General features: G+C 39.5%; 1 protein-coding gene across 5 annotated transcripts in view; it reads right to left on the bottom strand.

Moving 5' to 3' along the window:
- SLC38A9 (solute carrier family 38 member 9) overlaps positions 1-23,743 on the bottom strand; it is a 51,676-nt gene that overhangs the window by 5,232 nt on the left and 22,701 nt on the right. For 3 of the 5 annotated variants that reach the window (XM_026062721.1, XM_026062722.1, XM_026062725.1), the window contains 6 exons: positions 22,275-22,334; positions 19,844-20,041; positions 17,491-17,598; positions 13,465-13,571; positions 6,684-6,797; positions 5,219-5,367 (listed from right to left, as the gene is read on the bottom strand). In XM_026062721.1, the coding sequence (XP_025918506.1) occupies positions 5,219-5,367; positions 6,684-6,797; positions 13,465-13,571; positions 17,491-17,598; positions 19,844-20,041; positions 22,275-22,334 (736 nt within the window). The remainder of the gene's footprint in view (positions 1-5,218; positions 5,368-6,683; positions 6,798-13,464; positions 13,572-17,490; positions 17,599-19,843; positions 20,042-22,274; positions 22,335-23,743) is intronic. The other 2 variants (XM_026062723.1, XM_026062724.1) reach the window with 2 other exon arrangements.

Below are 23,743 nucleotides of genomic sequence, written 5' to 3'. Positions count from 1 at the left end.
AGCCTGCTTATGGTTGCTGCACTGAGGCACACATTGCATTGCCTCAAGGAGGCTGTAAGTCACAAAAAAGGCATATCTACAGCAATCTGAATGTGGCACACATGGCTCAATCTTTTCTACTCTGTCCCCAATCTCAATATTCTAAGTTGGAAAGATTTTTTAAGGGAATCATTGCTGTCCTGCAAAACCCCACAAAAAGAGAGAACCGCCCTCCCATCCAACTTTTCCCAAATTTTGCTGATTTTCCTTATTGCAAGGTTAACCTTTCAGATTGATGGAGTCCAAAAACAACCTGGCATGCCAAAAGACCACTGGAGGATTTGCTACAGCAAGTACTCTCCTAGGGCAGTAGTAACTACAGTTAAGTCACTAAGTGATAGTGACCATACACATTTAGTTAACTTCAGCATCCTCAAAAGATAATCATGCCGAAAACTATGAAACCAAACTCTAGGGAGGGGGGATTTAAAGAAAGAGATAAGAAACTGATTTAAAACTCCCTCAAGTCAGAAGCAAGGAAATTAAAAATGCTAGACTCACAGGGTGAACACACACAATTAAACAATACAGGAAACAGGAAAGCAAGGAAAAAAACAAATCAGGATGATTTAAGTGACAATTTTGGAAAGGTTACTAAATCAAAAAACACATTTTCTTCCTGGAAATCTCACTCCAGTGACATGAGTCAAAGGCTATAAACCACAGCAGGTAAGATGCAGATGAAGCTAGGTGAAAAACAAATAGCCAAATATGCACACGAACAGCAGAAATGTATTTCATTGCATCAGAAGAAATACATCTGCAGAAGAACTGGCAGGTCTGCTGGGCTACCATGGAGTGAAGGGAGGACAATCTTAAGAAAGCCAAGTGATTTCCTCCCTTCAATTTATTTAACCTTTCAGAACAAGATGTTAAAAAAGTTTTAAAAACTGATCAGTACAAAGTATTTTATACACAGCATATAATTAATCAAGGGAACTCTCTGACACAAATATCACGGTAGCCAAGAGCCAACAACAACAAAAAATTAGCTTTCTATACATCCAAGAAGATCCACAATCACATAAGAGAACAGATAAACCACATGCCTCTGGCCCCAAGTCACCCATTAAATGATGCCATTGCAAACATACTTTAGAAAGAAAGCTATTTCCCAATACAGGACATTTTCGGCATCTTTTACAGCATCAGAGAGAGAATAAGAAAATAATCCTTGGATTCTGTCCCAGGATGTCACTTTCTGTGCTGTGATTGTCACTGGCATCCATCTTGCAAAATGAGAGCAGCAATTAAGGTACTTACCTTTTATCTCAAGTCTTTTGTAGGAAGCACAGAAAAGCAGCAGATTTTGTGATGATACTTGTCAGAAGACTACTGTGTCCAGCATGTCTACGCTCGTATAGGCTTTTAAGGCAGGCAGAGAGTTTGACACCAGTACACAACAGGAAGGAGAATCCCCCTTCCTGGGGGGCAGGGGTGGGGTGTGTGTGTGGATTTTGTTCTCATAAGAGAAAGTTGATTCTCTGTCAACAGGTGGAATTTAGACCAGTTGGGCTCTTTGAAATCAGCATCACAAACTCGCCTCTGGAGGACATATGATGCTACTTATTTCCCCTCAGCTTCAGACAAGCTGTAGCTGTTCAGCTGACCCCCAACATGAAATGTCGGAGTTTCAGTTCTATTTGAAGAAAAAATATGTATCTTCTGCCTAAGCTTTGATGTTTGGAAAGAATGAACTTTTTGGTCACACAAGACTACAGAGAAGTAAGTTACAACATGGCTAAGCACAACAAAGCTTTATTGCAGCACTGTTGCATTGCTAGTGCGCTGTTAGCAGCGCTGTAAAATATCTAGAGTGTGTGGGACAGAAGAGTTGGGGATCAGTCTTCAGGCAAGAAAGGCTCTTCTAAAGTTGAAGAGGTGGTTCGTCATTACCATCCAGTTGTAATCTATGGCCTACCAGCGAAAGCCAGGATATGAAACAGGATGCTGCTTTCGTTGGAAATAGCCTTGGATAGACCAGTTGTCAAGGCTAAGAACTACAAAGCAGCAAACTAATAGCTCCTCATTATACCCAGTGACAGACAAATAGTAAAGAAAACACAGTTAAAGCAAAGAACCAAATTGATCTGAGCAATAAAGTCACTGCTAGGAAATAAAAATTATCTGGCAGCCCTGCAGCACGTGGGTGATCAAGCTCTTCAGTCAACAGCCAGCTTTAATATGCATCAATCCAGAGTTCAACTGCTCCAGCGGATACCTAAAACACCTTCCCTTAACTCCATCCATAGCAGCAGCAGGTACCCACATCTGCAAACAATGGTTCATATGAAAGAAGTTTGGCTTTTAATATAAGAGAGCTTCCAGTTCATGTGAAACCTGCAGCGTGTCCATATGGAGCAACCTAGAGCTTAAAAATGAAGATAGGAAAATTTACCATGGGGACTGGGTCCAAAAGATTTTTTTTTTAAAGAGGAAAAAATGGATGGTTATAGAGAGAAGGTAAATTTATAGCATTCTTTCAGCTGCAAAGGAAATTTAATATAAGAAGGATACAACTGTTGAAATACAAGTGATTTAGCATGTTGAGTCATGGCGGGGTTAAACAAGTTGCCAAGTTGCCAAGTAAGAGAGATCCTCAAACACACAATCCATATGAAATCAACACATTGTCAAATGTGCCATATACACAGATAGGTGCATGCACCATCAGTGACAATCCTGTACCCTACTTCCACAGAGTGTAAAAACAAAAGGCAGAAAACCATGTAAACATCCAGAACCAGTCATAAGAAAAGACAAGATTTTAAAGTGTTTTCATATTTTTAATCCTTATAGAACCTCACGTTCTGCTCTGCTCTTTCTTCTCCTGCCTCATCCTTTCTGTTCCTTAATTACACACAAATTTTCACCTCCCTCCATACACATACCCAAAGCACACACCTAAGAGCAAAGGCTTGAGTCTTTGCAGGTCAGTCTTATTGCCTGAGAATCCTTAGCCCTTGACACGGATGATTTTCATAAAAGAAGACAAATATCTACAATTACTGGTGGAAAACTCTTTCTCATATGTAAAAGTCATGAAACTTCTTATAGCCAGCTAGGTTCTTCAGGGTGGATAAACAGGCTTCTCAGTGAGACATCAGTTTGTGTCAATAAGAGCTACTCCTTTCTATTTGCAAAAAGTTTCCCCACAAAAACCGAGACCTATGGGAAACCTGCTTAGCCACTGGCTGTCAGTCTGATAGAATAGCAGAGAAATCACATGAATATGAAAACATCTAACAAGTTCTTCTGGAAGCACGGGCATAGGAATCCTGCACAGGGACCACCAGTGCTCTAGAACGGCCTGTAGTAGAATTTAGCTGGTGACAGGTGACGAACAAAGCAGTACATTCACAGGCTCTCTCTGACAGACACTGGGGCCATGGTCCTGCTTTTCTCAAAGGGGATTTTCTAGACTAGCTAGTGGTAGGAAAATTCAGAATATTGAAATTCTTACTAAAAAGGCAATATAAATAAAGTGCTGCTAAAGGACCTTCATCAGCTTCAGCTGCTGGTGAAAAATAGGCAATCATCAAAAGAGATATTTCACAATCAGGTAGTAAGAACTTTGCTAGTAAAGACTTAAATCAGCCAGGCACTTCCTCCCAGAAACAAGTCCTGTGCTCACTACCAGCGTTCAGTTAGTCCCTATTGCATGGAAAAACTAAGGGCTGACCTTGTCTGGCTGTAAACATACAGAAGCTGGAGCTTGGGGATCAGTCAAGTGGTTTTTGTGCTACATGTTTGAAAGGTCTGGGATACAATACAGACAGACACACACAGCCAGCCAGGATGTATTACCTTACCACCATAGGCTGGGAGCAATTTAACTTTAAATACCTCCCTTTAAGGAGTCTTTAAGACAAACACACAACAAAAAAGTGAGTGAAGCACCTCCACAAGGACATCCTGGAGACAAGAACCAAGTATTTGTATCATATCACAATGGTGAAACCATGAAAGCTTAGAACAGTAAACCTAAGACAACCTGAGCAGAGACTGGTGGGAAGCTGGAGATTCTAGGAGAGGGCATGAGGGAAATGAAAATCATACTGGTCAGTGAGTAACTGGAGGGAGGAGATGGGAAGAGGCACATCTACAGAATATAAAGAACATGACTGTTTTTCAGAGGCTGTGAAATCCATGTTTAGCACTTAAATCAATGGCCTTGTTTCCAAAGGTAACTTGCAGCAGTTTCTAACTAATGTTGAATTGCTTACAATTTAGCATCAAAAAAAAGCAGGCACTTATTTTGCTGCCTAATTTTAGGCATCCARTTTCTGGACCTTTGCGTACATATTTTAGGATCCAGAAGAAACATGAAATTTATAACAACCTCCTCCCAGACCTGTATGCTACTGCTGATGCCACAGAGGAAATACACGTTTCTTCTTGGGGTATTGTTTTCCTTCCCTCCATCAACAGTAATTCACAATATAAAATAAGAAACTCACTTAGAGATAAATGCCAACTTCTCAGCTGTGAYGAAGTCAGACAATACTCCAAATATATAACATCCTAGGTTTTATTTAGGAAACCTAAAATTGAGATTCAGATCAGCTCTTCCCTGGAGTTCACACAGCATTCAAATGCAAGGGTGGGACCCACCTCTAAAATTAGCATGTGAAAAGCTATTTTTATAAGCAGAGCACCAATCTAGATAACACAGCTAACAATTCATGTAGCTATTAGCTCTGTTTAAAAACAGAAGGATGATTACAAAGTAATGCACAACCAAAAAGCATTCTGAACCCCAAAAGCTTAATCTGCGCAATGCACATGTGCATGCCCTTCGCAATTTAAAGACTACTTGATGAAATACTTCTGAACTGAACAAAGAGACTTTTTTCTGTACAATTTTCTTCTGCCATACAAATGCACAACACAAAGGAACTGTGTTGACAAAATTCCTACGGTTATCGAAAAAACATTCAGATAAAACAAAAGAATCCCCCATTCTGCTCTGTGAAGCTGCAGCAGTCCTGATCTGCAGGCAAGAGTTCATTTTACATACCCGTTCATTCCTTGACTCTAAAAACATTGTGAAATTAGCTTTTGAAATGTACCTAATACTGCAAAGGAAACCCCTGAGAGCTCAGCCAAATTTTTGATAACAAACAGGAGGCCAGTTAAGAAAGTGTGCCAAACTCTTGCCAAAGGGTAGACTTCTTACCTTGGGTAAACATTTCCAAAAACTTGTCCTAATAGCTGAACTCGTGCCAGATAGCCCAACAGTGGGTATACAGTCATCATCTGGAACAGCAGGAATATTCTTGCAACAAACGACATGATGTCATTGCTGGGAAAATTGTCTAGAAAATTCTAAACACAGGAATAATGTTACATTTATCAATGGTGACTTGATAACATGTATCAGCTGATTTTTAATAGCTCGGTGCAAGAAAGAAGAATAAAACCAAATGATTAAAATTCCCAAATCAACTCCATAAAATGTAATGTTCTCTCTCTCTCTCCTTTGCAATGTTATACCACCAAATAGCACCTAATGCTTGAATATTAAGGAGATATATCATTTTTAAGGTTAGCATTAAAGATGGAATTACTTTCTTCTTCTGAGCATCCTTAAATAGTCAAGGCTATGCAATGGCCACCTGATTTCTTAGGCAAATAAATTTATATGCTCCTATTATCCACCATATCATCTCTAGATATTAAAAAAGTTATTTAATTAGTAAAATTGGATCATATACAAGTGAGGAATGGACCATACTCTACAAGGGGAAATCCCTGAAAAACAGTATACATAAAACTCAGATATCATGGAAATACATACACAGCTCCATAACTATTTAGTATAATTACAGGCAGTAAAGTTAAAGGTTTGTCATCTATTATTTAACTGTGGATTTCCCCCCATGAGATTATTTCAAATGGCTCTCAAAATCATTTCATGGTTAAACAACAGGATCAGTTCTTACTGACCTACAGTCAGAGGAAGCCTTTAAACGCCACTTTTGGGGTAAATATTACACAAGAGATGTTGAACACCTTGCATAATATGAATCACATTTTCCTAACTTATGTCCTTGAAGAAGCTTAGGGCATGGGAATCAGCCTTGCCTGTAGGCCGATAAGAGTTTAATAGCCTTAACAGCAGCGTTACCTGCATGGTGCTATTATGTTAAGAACTTTGTTGGCAAGGCCCAACATAACACTAGACTCCACACCTATTCACAGTGAGGACTCCTGTCTAAAAGAGCTATCATTCACCCCATGTTTCTATTTTTGAGCACCTGCAGCTAGTCCCAGTGATGACTGGGACTGGTCATGGCACACAGAATTAAATATACCCATAATACTTAATACTCTTTAAGATTAAAGTAACTAAAGAAATTAAAGCTTGAACTGTTCATTTGTTCATTTCTGTCCTTTCTTGATCACTTTTGCATTTGTTTTTAGGGAACTCCTGGCAAGCAGGCATGAATGCTAATGAGAGAACGCTAGCGTTACTCATATGCTTGTGGTAGCGCCCACAAGGCATTAGGCACCTGACCAGAATCAAGAAGGGACCTGTCTGCTAGAGGGAGTCATGAAGCAAGAAGCAGGAGCAGGKTTTTTTTTAATACATATTTATTAAAAGCTCAAGGATGAATATATAGTGCAGTAAAACACCTTACCTGTTCTATACATTCTTTGGATAATGGTGGGGAAGGAAAAGATGCAAAAATTATCACGCCAACATACAGATATGTCAATCCCACCAGGAAATAAGCAACAGAGAGGTCTCTCACCTGAGGAGAAATAAAATCTTATTTTGGCCAGCACTGACATACTGAAAGAGACAAAATAAAAATGTCATGAGAAGACTTCTATTGCATTAAACAGAAGATTTACTTGAGTAGGGACTTCAAATTTGGTCCTGGATCAGGTCAGAAAGCTACAAGAAGGTACTCCAAAGTGGAGCCAGACAAATATTACACATCTATCTACATACAGAAAAGACAGCAAGCAACAGCTGTGTCAATAGATGTAGCATGTTACTGCTGGACTCACACACACACACAAGTTATTAAAACTAAAAATACTCTCTGCTTTCTTACACTCCCCTATTATTACTAAAAGGATTGGGACACAGAGACAACTGTCAAAGACAGAAAGCCCATCAATGCCATATGTTAAATATCTTGTCAGGACTAAAATTTTGCAATTGAAGACATCAATATACCCAAATGCAGACATAACAAAGGACATTTTTAACAAGATGCTTTGAAACCCAAGAGGACGATCTACATATACACATGGTCTCCAAAACAGACACCAATACGACAGGCATCTGTATGAATGCTGGGATAATGGAAGACATAGCTAATACACAATTACATAAAATACAAATTAAAAAAACAAATAAAACAGAAAGGGATGGGTACACAAAAGGGTATATATATATGTCCTTTAGCTTCCTTACTGTATCTTATAATGACTCTTCTATTTGAATTTGCCTATCTGCTCTATTACCGAATTTATATAAACATCCCAGATAAGTGCACTAAATGACAGTCAAAGATTTTCAGGCATGAGTGCTGAAGCTAGGGTCCTAAATCCATATTTAACTGTATTATAGATACCTAAGTATGGGTTTAAAAGCTTAACTTCCATGTTCACTTCTGAAAATTTTGACTATATTTATAATGTATTTATCATGGCAACTTCATAAAATTATTAATAAAGTTTGTGAGCAACATTTAGTATTATGAAATAAGCACCAAATCTATTCAAGCACTTTTTGAAATTGCAGAATGTACATACACATTAGAGTGACCTAATAGCAATGTACTTGATGGATTATTTTCCTGCATCATTTTCTTTTTTTTTTTCTTTTTTGCAAATAGAGAGACCATTTGTTTCTAGTTATTAACTAACTAGATTCTGCTTAAGCTTATACTACACTACAGGACATTTATTACCTTTTACCAAACCATTTGCTCAGCTGCTGCTAATAATCAGCTTCTTAAAGGATTACTGCTAATACCTTCGATACGTGACCCTATTTTCCTTTGACTGAGGAGCAAGCCTTATTAGCTCAGGCACAAGCACCAAAGTAACGAGACTATATGGCTTCCAGACCAGGATTTTATGGAATCCAGCCAGCTCAAGAGGGTGAGCAAAGCTTGCTCACTTTTGTGCAAGAAAGCGATTCCCTAAGTGTTTATCCACACTATCTCCTTGATAAAAGCAGCACATCTTGTACCTCTCTGGAGTCTTCTGAGGGCAAGTGGTCCCCAAGGAAAGTGTAAACATGCTAGATTACACATTGGAAGGAAAGTTCAGAAGGAAGCCAGTTTTTAGTAAGGGAACTGGGATCTCTTGTTCATTTTGCCAGTGCATTTCTGGTAGAAGACTGATGCCCTTTTCCCATCAGTCCTCAACAAACCAATGTTTTTGCTAATCAGACAACTGTCTGCTGTTAATGCACTGTCCCAGGACAGTCTTCATACCCTCTGGCAGCTGTCTTCTCCCAGCTACAACCTCTTCCTGTGGCTTCCCAGTTATATACAGCTGGTAGATGCTTCTCCAGTCTTTACTCTCCTAGTGCTGGTCACTGAGTAAGGCCTACTAACCTCCATCAGAAGCTAAGCATTAAAATTTTCTTAAAATTATTCCCAGAATGTCTCCTCAGTGACCCGAGAACCTGTACAGCTTTTTATATTACAGCTACATCTTCAAAGACACCCATGGCCCAGCATATAACATTATTTTAGGAATAATGAATCTAAACATCTAGATTTTTATAGGTATTTATGAGTAATTCTCATTAACTGCAAGTATTAGAGACTAATCAGGGTAAGGTCATTTTGCAGACACATGGGCTCTCATCTCTTAAAGATAGGACTTGACAACTTTTCAAAATGCAACCAAAATCCTGTAAAAGAACATCACCTGACAGAACCTGTTTTCAGGTTTTTATCCAAATTTTGCTTTAAATTAGATAGTTTAGGTATATTCCTTGTGTATAAAGATTGCAGTTTCTTATGCAAAATGCACAGTAAGTCACAGTTGTCATTGTATGTGCTCTGCATATAAGTTTCAAGCACTAAGTGTCAAACTATCTTTGCTGTGGCAAGTACTTGCAGTTATAAGGCAAAGTGATCTGAAAGGGAAGGAAATTCATGCCACTTCCTTTGGACTAGACTTGATTAAGGATAGACAGGTGGTATGCTACTACCTCTGATTACACTAACCAGTTCACGCTCACACAGTTTTTTAAGAGTACCTGTTTTACTCTGTAACAAAACTAAATGCAGGGATAATTTTGATTATGTATTTTTATAGCACATAAAACATGGATTTGACCTCAGGAGCTGCCATAATACAAAGAACGCCCTGATCTYGATTTCTATAAGCAACAAGAAAAATAGTAACAGTAACTCAACCTGAATTTATCTTTGCTCAAACATCCATCAGCTCCCTTGCAAATATCTTTTTCCGTATAAGAAAGAAGCTGCTAAGACAGTTACCTTTGTACAAATGTGTGTGTGTGTGTGTGTGTGTGCGTGCACACGTGCGTGTTTAACAAGAACACCTTTTGATTACACTGTTCAGGAGACCCGAGTTCACTCTCTAAAGACCTTGACTATAAGTACTATTTAGACAATATAACTCCAGATAAAACCCTAGGGTACATGGAGAAAGATAAAAGGATTACTTTTTAAATAACACAGCAATAAACCCATTTGTCTATTTTAAAGCCTATAGCCAGATTGGGCATCACAGTGGCAAGAACTGTCTAAATAAATAGAATATTACTGTCCCTGCACCTAAAAGTTTACAATGTAAGAATCAAATATAAAACAGAAGGTTGAAAGAAGCAAGGACAGGGGGGGATCAGAGTGGAAGCGAAGTAAAGATAACATGCAGTGCATATGAAGGTCACYGTTCATAAGGGTCACAGCTTGCCACCTACCAAGCCCTTGGCAAGTATGCCTGAAGTAATAGGCAGATTCTGAGGTGGAACTTGAAGGACACAACAGCTACAGTTACTGCTGACCAGAGGCTGTTCTGGTGAGATGCACAGGACAGTGTTTAAGCACCTCTGGAGGAACAGAAAATTGGGCGACTGAGGCTGGCAGCAGCAGTAAAACAAAGGCAGGAATCAGCTCTAACAAAAGGATGAGTCTGATAAATCATGTAGAGCTAACCTGAAGAGAACTTTGAAAGTACATGACTTCATATCACAACTCAAGGATGAGTATCCAGGCGGAGGTTAGGCCTGTTGCGCAGGACTGGAAGTACCATAGTGTAGGTTCCACGGCTTCTCTACAGGTATTTCTTATGCGATGCTGAAAAGAACAGGCAACTTTCAGGCCTTGTTTTCCCTGCTGCGTGTCATGGGCATAATAGTTGGTTTTTTTCCTCAGCGGCACAGTTGAAGTTAGTTTGTAGAGTCCCTTGTTGGGTGGAGGAGCCTCTATCAGTCCACAGTAATTATCACCATATTAGAAGGAGCAGCTTTTGATTATCTCATTTCAGATTGGTCACTTTTGAAAAGACAGGTGCCGCCCCTGTAATATCTCAACTGGACTCTGTCCCTAYTGTACAAAGGGCCTTCACTTGTTCCAGTTTCAACAGCAAGCGATAATGTCTAACAGGATGACAAAGAAGTAGTTCAAGATGCACAACACTGTGCACTATTTTGGCTGGAAGGAGAAACTGATGGTAGGGTAGCATCAAGGGAAGCTCACTGTATTTAGACCGAGTAAGCAGTATTTGTAAACGATATTTCTATTTTGTAGAAAATAGAAAAGAACGCACAGTCCCAGGCCTTCTGCAGTCACCACCTGGACAAAAACATCTCCCCCTCACCACCCCGTCCCCCCCCGCCAGCTTTCCCTTGAGTAGGTTCACAAACAACCGCTAGGTGACAGCATTGAGTGCGCTCCTAGTCCTTCCTCTCATTCCTGCTCTGGGCTTACACAAGCACTTGGACAGCAGCTCAGGGAACCAGATCACAGAAATGAATCATGTGAAAAAAATATATCACCTTTGCTATCTGGGCTAGTTTGCCACCCAGTTTCCAACCTAGTTCATTGTGGAGTTGCAAACGCTTATACTGACATATACAACGGGACAGCGGTGGGAGAGCGGAACAGGGAAAACATTACTTAACCAGCAGTGCTACTAAACACTGAACTGCAGACTAAGAACCATGCTCACAGGGCTTCTCCAGGCCGTGCTGCTGCTATTTGGCTTATTCTAGAGTATTTGCTCATTGCTCCTTTCACACCCACACCACTGTACTGCAATAGTAGCCAGAAGACTCCTCCTCCCATGCGTGTTTTAACCTTGAGCAGTGATACCTCTCTGTGACCAGACTGGAAGCTGCTATTGTTTTGGATTTCTGACTCCATAAAAGGAATGTAACTGTTTTTCTTACTTTTTTACCCTTCCCCCAAAAGTGGTTCTTACCACCCCTAGTTTCAGCAAGTTTTATTCAAACTAAAACAGTACTCTTCCAGCTTGTCAAGTTCTATGTCTTTTAACAGAATTCTGATTGAAGTGATCTTTTAACATGTTTATACATAAAAAATGGGGTCTCCATCTGACTCCCTGTGAGGTATTGATATAATGAAAACATTTTACTGATGTAAATATGTATGAAACAAATATCCTCAAAACTATGACTTTCACAGAGATTGGGAGCTGTATACATATGTAAAACTCCTAATTGGTCCAGCAGCTCAATGAAATAATCACAAAACAATTAGTTCTTCAAGGATATCAATGCTTCATTAACATCTGCAAAACACTTTGGAGACCTAGGTGACAGGGTCCTACACAGCTACAAACAGCAAGGAAGGAAATTATGAATACTGTCTAGTGATGTTAAAAGTTACTGTGACCCTGTATAAGCAAAGGAATCTACAGCCAAATAAAGCTCCTGAAGGAACTAAGCACATTTGGCTTCCCATTACAGATCTTTCCTGCCATACTTGAAGGTGCTCTTCCTGTGCAATTCAAACACTTTTCTGCAGTGCGAGTCTTGTTCAGGGCTTGGGATGCATGCTAAGGCTGACCTGGAAATCCAGCTCAAATCCCAGGAGGAGCATTTGGAAAAGCTGATTCAAATACAGGCAGCAGTTTCCTCATCCTTAACACAGTAAAAGGAAGTTGGATGATATTCCAGGTGCTGCTCTTTGGAGCTCTGATTGCTTCCTCCAGTGTCAGTGGAGCAGGAATAGGCACAGGAAGAGTCTTGAAGGTGGTATGGAGGCATTAGGCCTCCTCTGCGTATAGGACTGATTGCAGGAGTGATTATTCCTTCAGAATTTGAAAGCCAAAACTAACAGGAAAGAGAAAACTTGCCCCTTTTCCACATCATAAGAGTTTCTTAAGAAAACTCTTTGAGAAGAAATTTACTAAATTGTCTTTCTCCAGAGCTCCATTAATCAATTGTTTAGTTGTTAAACTACTTTCAGAAGTGCCCATAAAACACAAGAAGCTTTCTAGGGGGGTCACTCTCAGCTGGCCTTGGTTTACAAGGACAAGAAAGTTACCTTGGGGATTATTAAAGCAAAATGTCATCTTACTGCATTGGCACATAACCTGCAATTCACCTCTGAATCAGATGTACCAGCTTCTGATACAGATAATAGTTAAAAATCTTTGTATGTCAACATAGTTACCTTTCCAACTAAGATTTTGATGAAGCTGGACAAAGTAGGGGAGGAAAAACACACGATAATTAGATTAAAAATGTACTCTAAGACTCTAACATTCTATCATATTTACTTCATTTTATATTTTACCAGTCAAAAGAAAACTTCCTGCCTGCCTCATAAGATGGGAAGATACTAAAGAGGAATGCAGTTTCATCTAGATAAGCAGGACATAACATTTTCAAAGAGTAAAGAACCAGTCCAAAGCCTACATATCACACAGGTTCCCAAACCAGGCTTCAACTTCAAAGATTTCTTAAATAAGGTCAGGTTTCCCTACTGACCTTGGCTTGAGTTGTGGCAGAAAACTACTGAAGCAACTCTGAAAAAAGACATTATCTAGACTCCAACATTAGCATTCAGAACCCTTAACTAGAACTAGCCCTATGTTCAAAATGCTCAACCATTTTTCATTCTAAAATTTGTCACTTTTCCTGGAGCCTTACAACATTGTCAAGCCTTCTGCCTGTTGTGTATAATTTGTCCATTTACTGTCAGTCTGAGCACAAATAATTTTGCACCCCTCCTCAGGGGTTTCATCTGAATAAATTTGTAATGCATCTATTACTCACTGGCAGCCAGTGAAAAGTATGTATAACTGCTTTCTTATCAGATCACAAGAGAAATTTACATTTTCTGAAGCTATTACAGTCCCTGGATGAACTGCAAGAGAGGCAGACAAGAAAATATTAGTGTCGCCTGGCAATCTAGATACAAATCAGCAAAGTCTTGTGAAATTACTTACATTGTTTTCTTGATTCCTGTTATTCTGAAGAAGAGTGATGATACAATTGTGGATGAAGAAGGCAAGTGTCAGAACCCCTGTGAGCTGAGGAAACAGAATTCTGAACTCTAAGGGGGAGAAAAAAAGTGTGTTAATAACTTGCTTCTGTGAAATAAATAATGCCAAAATGCAGAGAACATATAGCATTGGAGTCTACTGCCAGAAACGTGAACTGCCATGTTGAAATGGGACAATATCTTGTCATTGAGCATAGTGAATCCAGATATTTAATCATGAAGTACAAAATGCATGAAGACAGTGGTTACTATATAACAGTCTCCAAGAGTCTGACAAGACCTCAACAATCAAAGATTATTTGGTTAATCTTGGACTTTTATATAAAGCTTTTCTGCTTCTCAACAGTGTAATTAGAAAGCATTTTGAGGCAGGAATCAGCTCCAGGGAGATTGTATGTGTACCAGTCCCTGAGAAAGGAAACAGGGAGAAGGTATCTTTTGTCTCCTGGAATGACCAAGATCAACAAGTTAGTTATGCTACAAGTAGAAAACTGACAGCTGTAGATGCGTAAACAAGAGATGCTGCTTCCAAACTAGAGCACTAAGAAAGGCAAAGGAACTTCTTATCATACCCCACTACTACTTTTTTTTTTTTTTTTGGTCTCCATGGGAATATCATTGCTTTGCTTCTTTTCATACTCAAAGCATTATGTCCACAAGACTGTGTTTCTGGAACTGCTGCAAATATTCTAGGAATTTACCAGTGCTGTAACATCAATAAAGCACCATCTTGGTTGGTAATATATAAGGATACACCTACACTTCAGAGTGTTATACCAATTAGAGATCCCTGAGCTAGCTCAGCTTCTGGAAAGCATCCAGCAATGCAGCAATACACTTATCAAAGTCTCACAAATCCTCACAGATCAAATTGTACAGAGCTCCAGGCAAACACATCTGGACCAGATTTCTCTAAACTGCAATGAAATCTGCAAGGTAAAGGCACCCCAGGTAATTAAGCAGAGGGCTCCTCCAGCCTGACGGAACGTACCTTCCGGAGGGCATTATGCTGGATTCACTGCATCTAAAGTATCTAACCAGCATGATGCGATACCAAGAGAACTCAGAGAATGCAAGCGAGTCTTGGGCTTGTTTTCCACTACTTTAATCTCAGTAATAAAATCAAACTGACAGATGCAGAATCTCTCTCAGCACTGTGTTTTCCCCACCACTATAACAACCAGTTGTAGCTGGATGTGTATGCATTAGCTACGTGCTGACCTTGTCTCCTAGCAGTACTAGTCACATTGCCAAAATCATCAAACTACTGGGTATTCTATTTCTTACAGTAACCTGCAGCACATATGTATTACTATAATTCATACTAAGATTGCTTAAGAGAGCTTTGGACTCGAACCTCAAGACACTTAAAACCAGTCTGGTTTCTGGTTTACGTGGGTTTATTTGCGAACCATAGTTTGGGTGAATTTTCTCCTGCATTACAAAGAATCTGCAGATATGAATTCACCAAGACTGCTGGTACAGTTCACAATCAAACCCTGCTTTCAGAGAAAGGTTATATGGGGTTTCTCAGAGAGAGATGGCAGCAGTGCGTTGTATTTTACCTAACTTCCCTGTTGTATTTTCTTTAAATCTTAGCTTTTGTGTGCAGTACTATCAGCAGAGGCCAACTTTAGCACTTTGTATTTCTTGATTTCATCAGCTAGTTGGAAATCAAATCTTGTAGCAAGCCAACAAATCATTAACTAGAATCCAGTTTCTTAAAAACTCATTTTATCCCATATTACTGTAAGACTTTGGATACTGGCAACTCTTCACTTGCCAAGCCTTCACTCCTGAATCTATGTACAGCAGTTCTCCCTGTCTACATAAATCTTGCTTTGGAGCAAGACTAAACATTTTGGTCTACCTACCTACTGACTTTGAGCAGTGCAGGCTAGCATATTATTTCTACTTACAGATAGCATTAAGAATAATGCCATACCAAAATAAATTAGGTCATTAACATAGATGCTAATCATCCAGTGCTTTGAAATCCAAATTGTTACACTGCAAACAAAAGTAATTTGTTAGTCCATAAAATACACTCTAAAAGCAAACACAGTGATGGAGGAAAACAGACAAAACAGACTGCACTGTTTCAGACCTTACCTATATCTATCTATATGTTCGTACAGACGTTGCAGCAGCCAGGATTCTTAGGGAATTATAGAAAACTTTCTTACATCCAATTTATCCTCATAGCATCTGTGTTGGTCTTGTGCAAAGGGATACTTGGCAAAAATTGCTTGGCTTTGAAGACTCAAGCCAGAACAGACCATCATTTTCCTTCTCAGTGACATAACCGAGCTAAAGAAAATGTTTTACCAAGACTTTCACTTGTTTCTCAGCATTCAGATCTTGAAATAGGGTTCTAAAAGCCTGTCTAAGATGAGGAAGCAATGACCTTCAGCAGCCATGCAAGAATGAATAAACAGAATTGATGACAGCTCTTCCCACTGAGAGGTGGGGAGAAGAAAGACACTGGGTTATATGAGCAGAGTTCCTTGCCAAAAATACACAGAATACACTAAGCTGTTTATTTGGCTTATTATTTTATCAGACCAATTTAAGTTCAACTGTAGAGCTGAATCAACCAAATGGGAGTGGTAGAAGAAGAAAAAGCATAACTGCTGCAAGACTAACGCAACTCTCATGTGAACACACTTAAATTAAACGAATTTTGTATCATTTACTCAGTGACTACTACCTGTAGTTTAGCTATCGAGCTAGAATGCCTGTTGCCACAGTGTGTTATCATGATTTCACAGATTAGAATAGATTCTACTGCCAACTGTGGAACAGCTCTGGTGTTTCTGTTTTGATCCCCACCTTGCTATAGTAATTTAAAATTCTTCCTAATGTTTTAAATCATTCTGRTTCTCTTCTTCAGTTCTACATTCTCAGTCCTAACAATAGTTTGCATCCCCTGTGTAAAACTAGTACAGCGCTTATCATGATTAGGAAACTAAAAGTATCCTTGCTACTTAAGCCACATACTGCTGGGAAGAATGACACAAAACCACAGAAGAAATCCTAAGAAGGTGCCTACCTATCTCTGAACTTGCCTTACTGAAGTAAATAAGTAACTTTTAAAGAAAGATAAAACTACTTTTGCTCCTAAGCATTTGAGAGTGATCCAATTCAGCAGGACAGCACACAGTTCCTCGAAGCTAACTGGCAGTGCAATTTTTCCTGTTGTAAAGTGTGGGGGCGGGGAAACAACAGCTAAACCCTGGCCCTGATCCCTCTTTCCAAGTCTCCTAAAACAAGAAACTGATCTCTCTAGGCTCCCTGTTCATGCAGTAGCACTGCTTATATGACTGTGACATCTCACACAGTGATTTGTAATATCACTGGGAGGGAAGGGGAGGAAGAGAAACTCATACTTTAAAGAAAGGAAAGATAAACATACTGGAGAGCTAGTAGGCATTTAAAAGCGAAGGGCTAAGAGCAAGGACTAAAACCTGCAAGAGGTTGGAAAGTAAGGGAAAGCATACTCATAAATCATGGTGAACAAGCTACTTCATTTAAGCAAGACAATGTGTAGAGAATTTATAACACCTTTACCAGTCAGTCTATCTAAAGTTTGTCAGTTGTAACTACTGCTGAAATAGGTAAGGTCTGAAAACACAGCAGCTAGAACTTACTATAATATAGGTGAGATGGGGCTATGGCAAGCTCCCTGTTACATGATAAAGGCTGGAGATACCTCTAATGGTTGCTCCTCCTCTTCTCCAGCATTGATACTGTCTCCTAAATAAGCAACATCACTGCGAAAGGGATTCCCTGTCTCTTTGTCACAAGAAATCCTTCCTGAGCTTCTAGATGCAACATCAGACAGCACTTCCTCACTCTGGTTACCTCCCAGAGGTGTTAATAGGCAAATGAGACAGACATTTATGAATTCCTTTAAGAAGTCTAAACCCCACAATATACATGTTTCATTACTGCATTTTAACTATCTTACCTGGTACAAAATATTCGTTCTCTGTAAACCAGTTGTATTCTAAGTGGATCCCGAGATGAGCAGCCTTCACAGTGACAAGAAAAACTAAGTAGACAACTGAAACCGTACCTAAACAAGACAAGAGCCAAACAAACACCATAAAACAGTAGAAAGTATGCTCTGTTTTATTCTTACTTCAGCCTATTAATTATCAGAAGTCCAAACAGTTAGGGTTGGTATTCATTCTTAAAAATACAGGGTAAGTGTGAATTCCTTTCTTTTAGCTCAGAAGTCAGAGAGAGAGAAAGAGCAACATGCACCCATGCAAGCTCTCGGTATGTTTAATACTCTCCAGATGCTGCATTAGTGATGGTAGATGGGGTGCCCAGTAATCCCCAGCACTGGGTAAGTAGGGAGGTCTCTAGGCAGTAGAAGAAGGGTTCCAGCTTCAGCTATCAGGATTTCAATCTGACAGGGGACACAGCCGGCTGAGGAAGTGCAGGTTTTACAGTGTCCATTCAGTCCTTAACTTTTGAACCAAATGGCACAGTGAGATACCAATTAATGCTAACTGTAATTGCAAACTTTACACTGAGAGTCAGAAGCTGAATAACTACATTTGACCGCTATGGATTTAATCCTTGTCTTGAACATAACCTAAGCACACAGGATCTGTATTCCATCTGATTGGTCCAGAGTCACCCAGCAATACTTTGCACAGCATGAGAACTACAAGTAAGATCAGAGATGGATACAAATGTCTTCCTGTGTCTGCATGTGGGACAGACAGCATATGATCTTGGCTCCTGTCATTTAAAGAGACATGGACAGAAGAAGGGCAATAATAACTACCCAAAAACTGAAGGAAACTACATCAACAGTAATTAAGACTACTGTGATGAAACATCTCAGCTAACAATCCTGCTAGTCAGAGAACAGGCTATAAGTAAATGCTGATTCTTTACCCCTTCACTTATATAGGTTAGAATACAGATTCAGAGAAGACACTGTTTCATTCCAGCAATATCTCCAAGATTACAAAATAAATTAAGGAAATATTTCATTTGATTACACAGAGAGGAATCCAGGAGTTAAGTAGGGAAAAGGTTCTGTACTTGAGGATCAGGTGAACAGCTAAAATAGCCTGTAGTTTCCTAATTATTCAACTTTCTGTAAGGGTAAAGATCAGTTAAAAAAAAACACTTTTATTTCAGCACCTCAAAAATTGCCTTCCACTTTTCCTTGTACTGTAAGCTTTAAGGTTTACCAAAATTAAGGCAACTTTGAACAGTTTTTGCATTACATATTAATCTTCTGAATATTAAAACATGAAATTTCTCATAACTGCAGATTAGTCCTTAAATAAAAAATAGCTGCCCATGATAATACACTTTGAGCATATTTTAAAAACAGGTACAGTTATGGCCAGATCTCACTTGAAAAAGTATTTTCTTATTCCTAATCTATTAATGCCTGATATTTTCTATATAAAAACCTTACTTTTTATATAGAAGCACTGTCACTTATCCAAGTTCCTATGTTGTATTTTTATTTGGCAGCTCCAGCAGCAGCAGATCCAAGCTCTAAGTAGGTGTCACACCAGAATAGAAGACAAACTAGGCCCTCAATTCCCTGTCCTCTACCCCCTCTACCATACACCTCTATTTTTTTCAACCAATTCTGTGTTCCCCATCTCCTTTTTGCCTCCTCTTCACCATGGGCTTCAACACTATGCCCTCCTACCTCTCTTTTTCCATAAACTGGGACCAACCCCACCCATCATCCATGCACTTTATTTCCCCCCTACCAATCCCTGTCTTGGTTTGTATCTCAAGACAGAGAAACAAGGGCAAATGACAAATGTTGGTCCTTGTAGCACAGAACAGACCAGGGAACAGGGAGCTGTGGCAAAGCACAGCAGCAAGTTACAGTGATTGACTAATGTTGCTACTAATTAACCAGCTGATTGGTAGCAAACAACTTCAGGTCAAAGGCAATTACTCTTTGAAAGTAACCATCTGCGTTGAAGCATTTACCAGATGAAGGATATGTCTGACTGCTTGTGCCAAGGTACCATGCATCAAATGCTGCTCTGAAGTATGTGTACCATAGTTTAGAAAAATCTGTCGTAAATACAGTAGAACTTGTTTTACAGGATTATCAAGGAAGTAAAAGAAAAAAAATTAACTCCTCATTAATATCAAGGTGCAAACAAAGCAGGACAGAAAGCCTGTGGGTGATTTAACAAACCAATCAATGAACCACTTTGAGGTAGGATATTGGCTACTGGAAGATTGCTCACTAGAGTAGCTTTCACTGCTTGTAGGTATTTTAACCACAATGAACCTATTCTTTCAGAGTACTTGTTACCTACCTAGGACATTAAACTTTGCAAAGAAAGATGGAGACTTCAGATTTAGCAGGGGCAGAAGAACAGCAATCAGGTAAAATGGTACTGTTCGTGACTTGTCCCACCACTCCTCAAAGAGCTCAAAACCTGTATTGTTGCCAGAAAGGAATGTCACACTCCCGTTCTGTGGTGGGTTATCTCTAGCAGCACCCGGACAAATAACTGGAACAAAGGAAAACAAAAATATCCCCTGATGAAAAAAAGTGTTATTTGCACATAATCTTCACAACCAAGAGCCCATAACTTCAGAGAAGTGTTTTAGCAGGACGGAGTAGGATCACTCAGAAGCAATGTTTGACAGCTCAGCTCTGTTACCCTGGTAACACTACTTTTATTTTTTTCTTTATCAGGCGTTCAGTGCTAAAATTTCACTGCTAGGCTACACTGCCAGGGTCCTTGCACGGTAAGCTGACAAACGTTAATGTGTTTTCGGCTGAACATAAGCAAGCAAGATGCTAATTCCTTTGTAGTGTGAGCTGTTGCACAGGATCAGCCTTAAAGGTCACATACTACAACTAGGTGTGTCTGTTCAATGCCCACATGCACGTGTTGGAATCCAGTCATAGCAGTGCACCTTGGCGTCTGGATGCATATTTAGCATCATGATCCGCCTCTGCACACTTAAATAAGATAATACAAACCAATGCAAGTGCCTCTGCATACAGAAGAGCCTGTATTAGTGTATGTTGCCCTGGGAACACACAAGCTGAGGATGACAAGAAAGCTGCTGCAATCAATAGCAGGTCTAAAACTCATGAACTAAAGCAAAACACCCTGTCACCTTGGTGCCTTGCCAGATACAAGCAATTCACTGCTAGACAACACCACAGAAGCAATTTGACATATGCATCATAACGCTGCCAGAAGGGAATGTCCTGTTGTGTGGTGGCTCATCACTGGCAGCACCTGGACGAGTGACTGGGACAAAGAAAACCAAAAATATCTCTTGATGAAAAGGGGTTTATTTGCTTATTGCTAATATAAGCATTTGTTTCTAAGAGATGCCTACAAAATTATGTGCTGAAATATGAACCTGTCTTATTGTTCTCTTACTTCCTTTTTTGAATCCTGGCACCCCATAATATTTCATAGCCTCCCTCCCACACTAGCTTCATGCCTATTCTGTTACAAAGAAAAAGGTGTAGAAAATGTCCTATCAAACTTCTTAAGAGACCATCACATTACTTTACTTAGATTTCTCATTTGCTTTCTCTCCATTGCTTATAAGAGGGTCGTTTCACAAACCTTGAAAAATGCTTTCATTGTTACTGATCTCTTTGCTAGCCCTGAATGCCTTGCCAAGAGCCATTCAAACATCTGACAGCCCTTAATTTTATGCAGCAGCTGAATTAAATCTTCCAGTCACTGGAAGATGCTGTGGAATATGGTTTTCTACTTCATCTCTAAGTTATACCTCCTGCTGTATATGAATGGACAGAACAGCAGAAGCAAGAGAGTACAAAAGGAAGAACACAGCAGTAGCTATTGGTGCCTAGCTGGTAAGGACTGTAGAGGAAACAGGATTCAGCACAAGCTCAAATGCAAATCAACTAGTTTTCAAAGTTTTCTCAACTCCTTTGCCTGACTCTAAACAGCTGCTCTCCAGAAACAATGCTGCAGCACTGTGACACACAGCTGTCTGACTGGTTTTGAAATGTTTCCCCATTCCCATATGCACCTGGGATAGAGATAATTTACTGCTTCATAACAAAGAACTACATGGCCAGTTACTATACAAAGGCATAAAAATCAGATGCTGACAATATCCGAGCTCCTACCTTCATTGTACATTATTCTGTCTACTTAAGATTTCTCAGCAGACCTATCTCCATACTCAGCTGCGGCGTTTTGCCTTAGTCATGAAAATGTCAGCCTCTCCCCAAAAGCAAGTGGACACTTGTGCAGCTTGACACTTGCTTCTTCTTGTGTTCAGCATCATTAAAGCTGTGGTTACAGCATTTTTTAAAAGAATATTGTAGAGCTGTGAGGAGCACAGATGCCCTAGCCAAGATTTTCAAAAGCAAACAGATCAGCCATGCCGCAGCTTCGGGGTGCCAAAGTTAAAATTCCTTAAGGGAATTCCTCATTGTACAACTACTGTTAGAAGTCTAACATTCATGATCTCAAGGACAATCTAGCTGGGTACACAAACATGTAATTTACTTTAAGCCTTGCATCCAATTTTTTGTTTTAATTATTAGGCTTGCCAAGTATGTAGTTATTTGTGGAAATACAAATCCCAGATAGAAAAATTAGTTTTTAAAAATAGGTAGCTAGACCTTAAATTACATTTTATAACTGAAACGTGGATAAAAACTAGGCATGAAACCATGCTGATTTGCCTTTAAGCCCCTGCAAACAAACAGGGAACACAATACTAATAAGTGATTCTTACCTTTGTTACTTTCATTAGTGCCAGGAACGATTTCTGTTACATTAATACCATGAACAAAGTCTGAAAAGAAGAAGAAAATCTTATGATAGATGTTCTACACCTGCTATTAGACTGCTATCTGTTGCCTTAAGAAAAATCAGTTAAGGAAACATTTTGGAATACGACAGAGATATAATACAGCAGCTTGCACCCCTCACTCCCAAGTAGGTATTTTTGAACTTTCATCTTAAAAACCCAGAATGTTTAACTAGGAATCTGAAAGAATCTGAAGCTGCCTTTAAAGCTACTGCTTATTTGTGTCAGTTCTCACATATTGGAGCTTTTTTTGACAACACTTTCTAAGACAGCTATAACAAAGCACTATCGGGAAAATCTTTCACGACATCTGTGACATTCTCCTGGACATGGAGGCAGAGCCTCCATTCAGACACTAATTATATTGTTGTTTTTAAAAACGGAGTCTCTATCACTTGTTTTTGAACATTGATGACATTTTTTGAGACTGATCACTTTACAGTACTGTAGTTTCCTAGATGGTTACTTCTCCTGAATGCTGTACTGTAATGAGCCTAATGACACACACACACACACACGCAGCAAAGGGTTTTCATGTTCTACTTCTAGCACAAAGTGTTTTAAACTAGTCCCACCCTTCTGCACTTTCTTCTCAGCAGCCCTGTCCATTTATAAGTCCCCACGCTTCCCCTCCCAGCTGCTCATTCTTGTTTCCCCAGTATACCTTTGCTTGTCCCAGCCAACCTGTCTGCAGTGCTGCATAGTAGATTAGTGAACAGATCCATCTTAAAAAGAGCCTCTTTTGGGATAGAAAAAAGGTTTATGGAACCATACCCTTAGTCCACACAGTATTATATGGAAAAAACTTCCCCTACTGATTTTTCTAATCTTGTTTTAGAAGAGGCTGCTGGACTTTTTTCCATTGTATTATAAGTAAGGGAATCTCTGGAAAAAGGTTTAAGTCTCACTACCTACAGTCATCTCTAGCACTACTTTGTTTCAAGTACACTCCTGTGATACTTTACTGTTCTGTCACAGTAGGTATTTTCGAGTTTCTGCAACTTTGCCAGTTCCAGACTTCTGGACAGCAATTTCCTTCTTTGCAATCTGAAGTTTAAGTCAATCAACTGAATCCTACTCTTTCTATGGCCCAAAGAATTGTTTCTACTTGTGTATCAAAGAAACTAACACAAGCTGGCAGTGGCAGCACCCTGAGAAGATGCACAGGAAGCACCATTCTCACGGGCGGCACATTAAGTGTTACACGAGAGATTCTGTTCTGGGTGTCTGAATCCTTTAGGGGATTGCTGCTACGAAAAATTAGATAGACTCACTGAATGGATCTTAAGAGCAAAAGACTACGCACTTAGAAATGTGCTCCTAACGCTCTCTTAAATCTCTGACCTACGACCTCCAAAATACACAAACACACACACACACACAATAAAACAAGA

This window comes from Apteryx rowi, unplaced genomic scaffold, assembly GCF_003343035.1.
Source record: "Apteryx rowi isolate R43461 unplaced genomic scaffold, aptRow1 scaffold_192, whole genome shotgun sequence".
Lineage (NCBI taxonomy): Eukaryota > Metazoa > Chordata > Aves > Apterygiformes > Apterygidae > Apteryx > Apteryx rowi.
The sequence above is the reverse complement of the archived record's forward strand: the minus strand, read 5'-3'. Positions and strand labels throughout refer to the sequence as shown.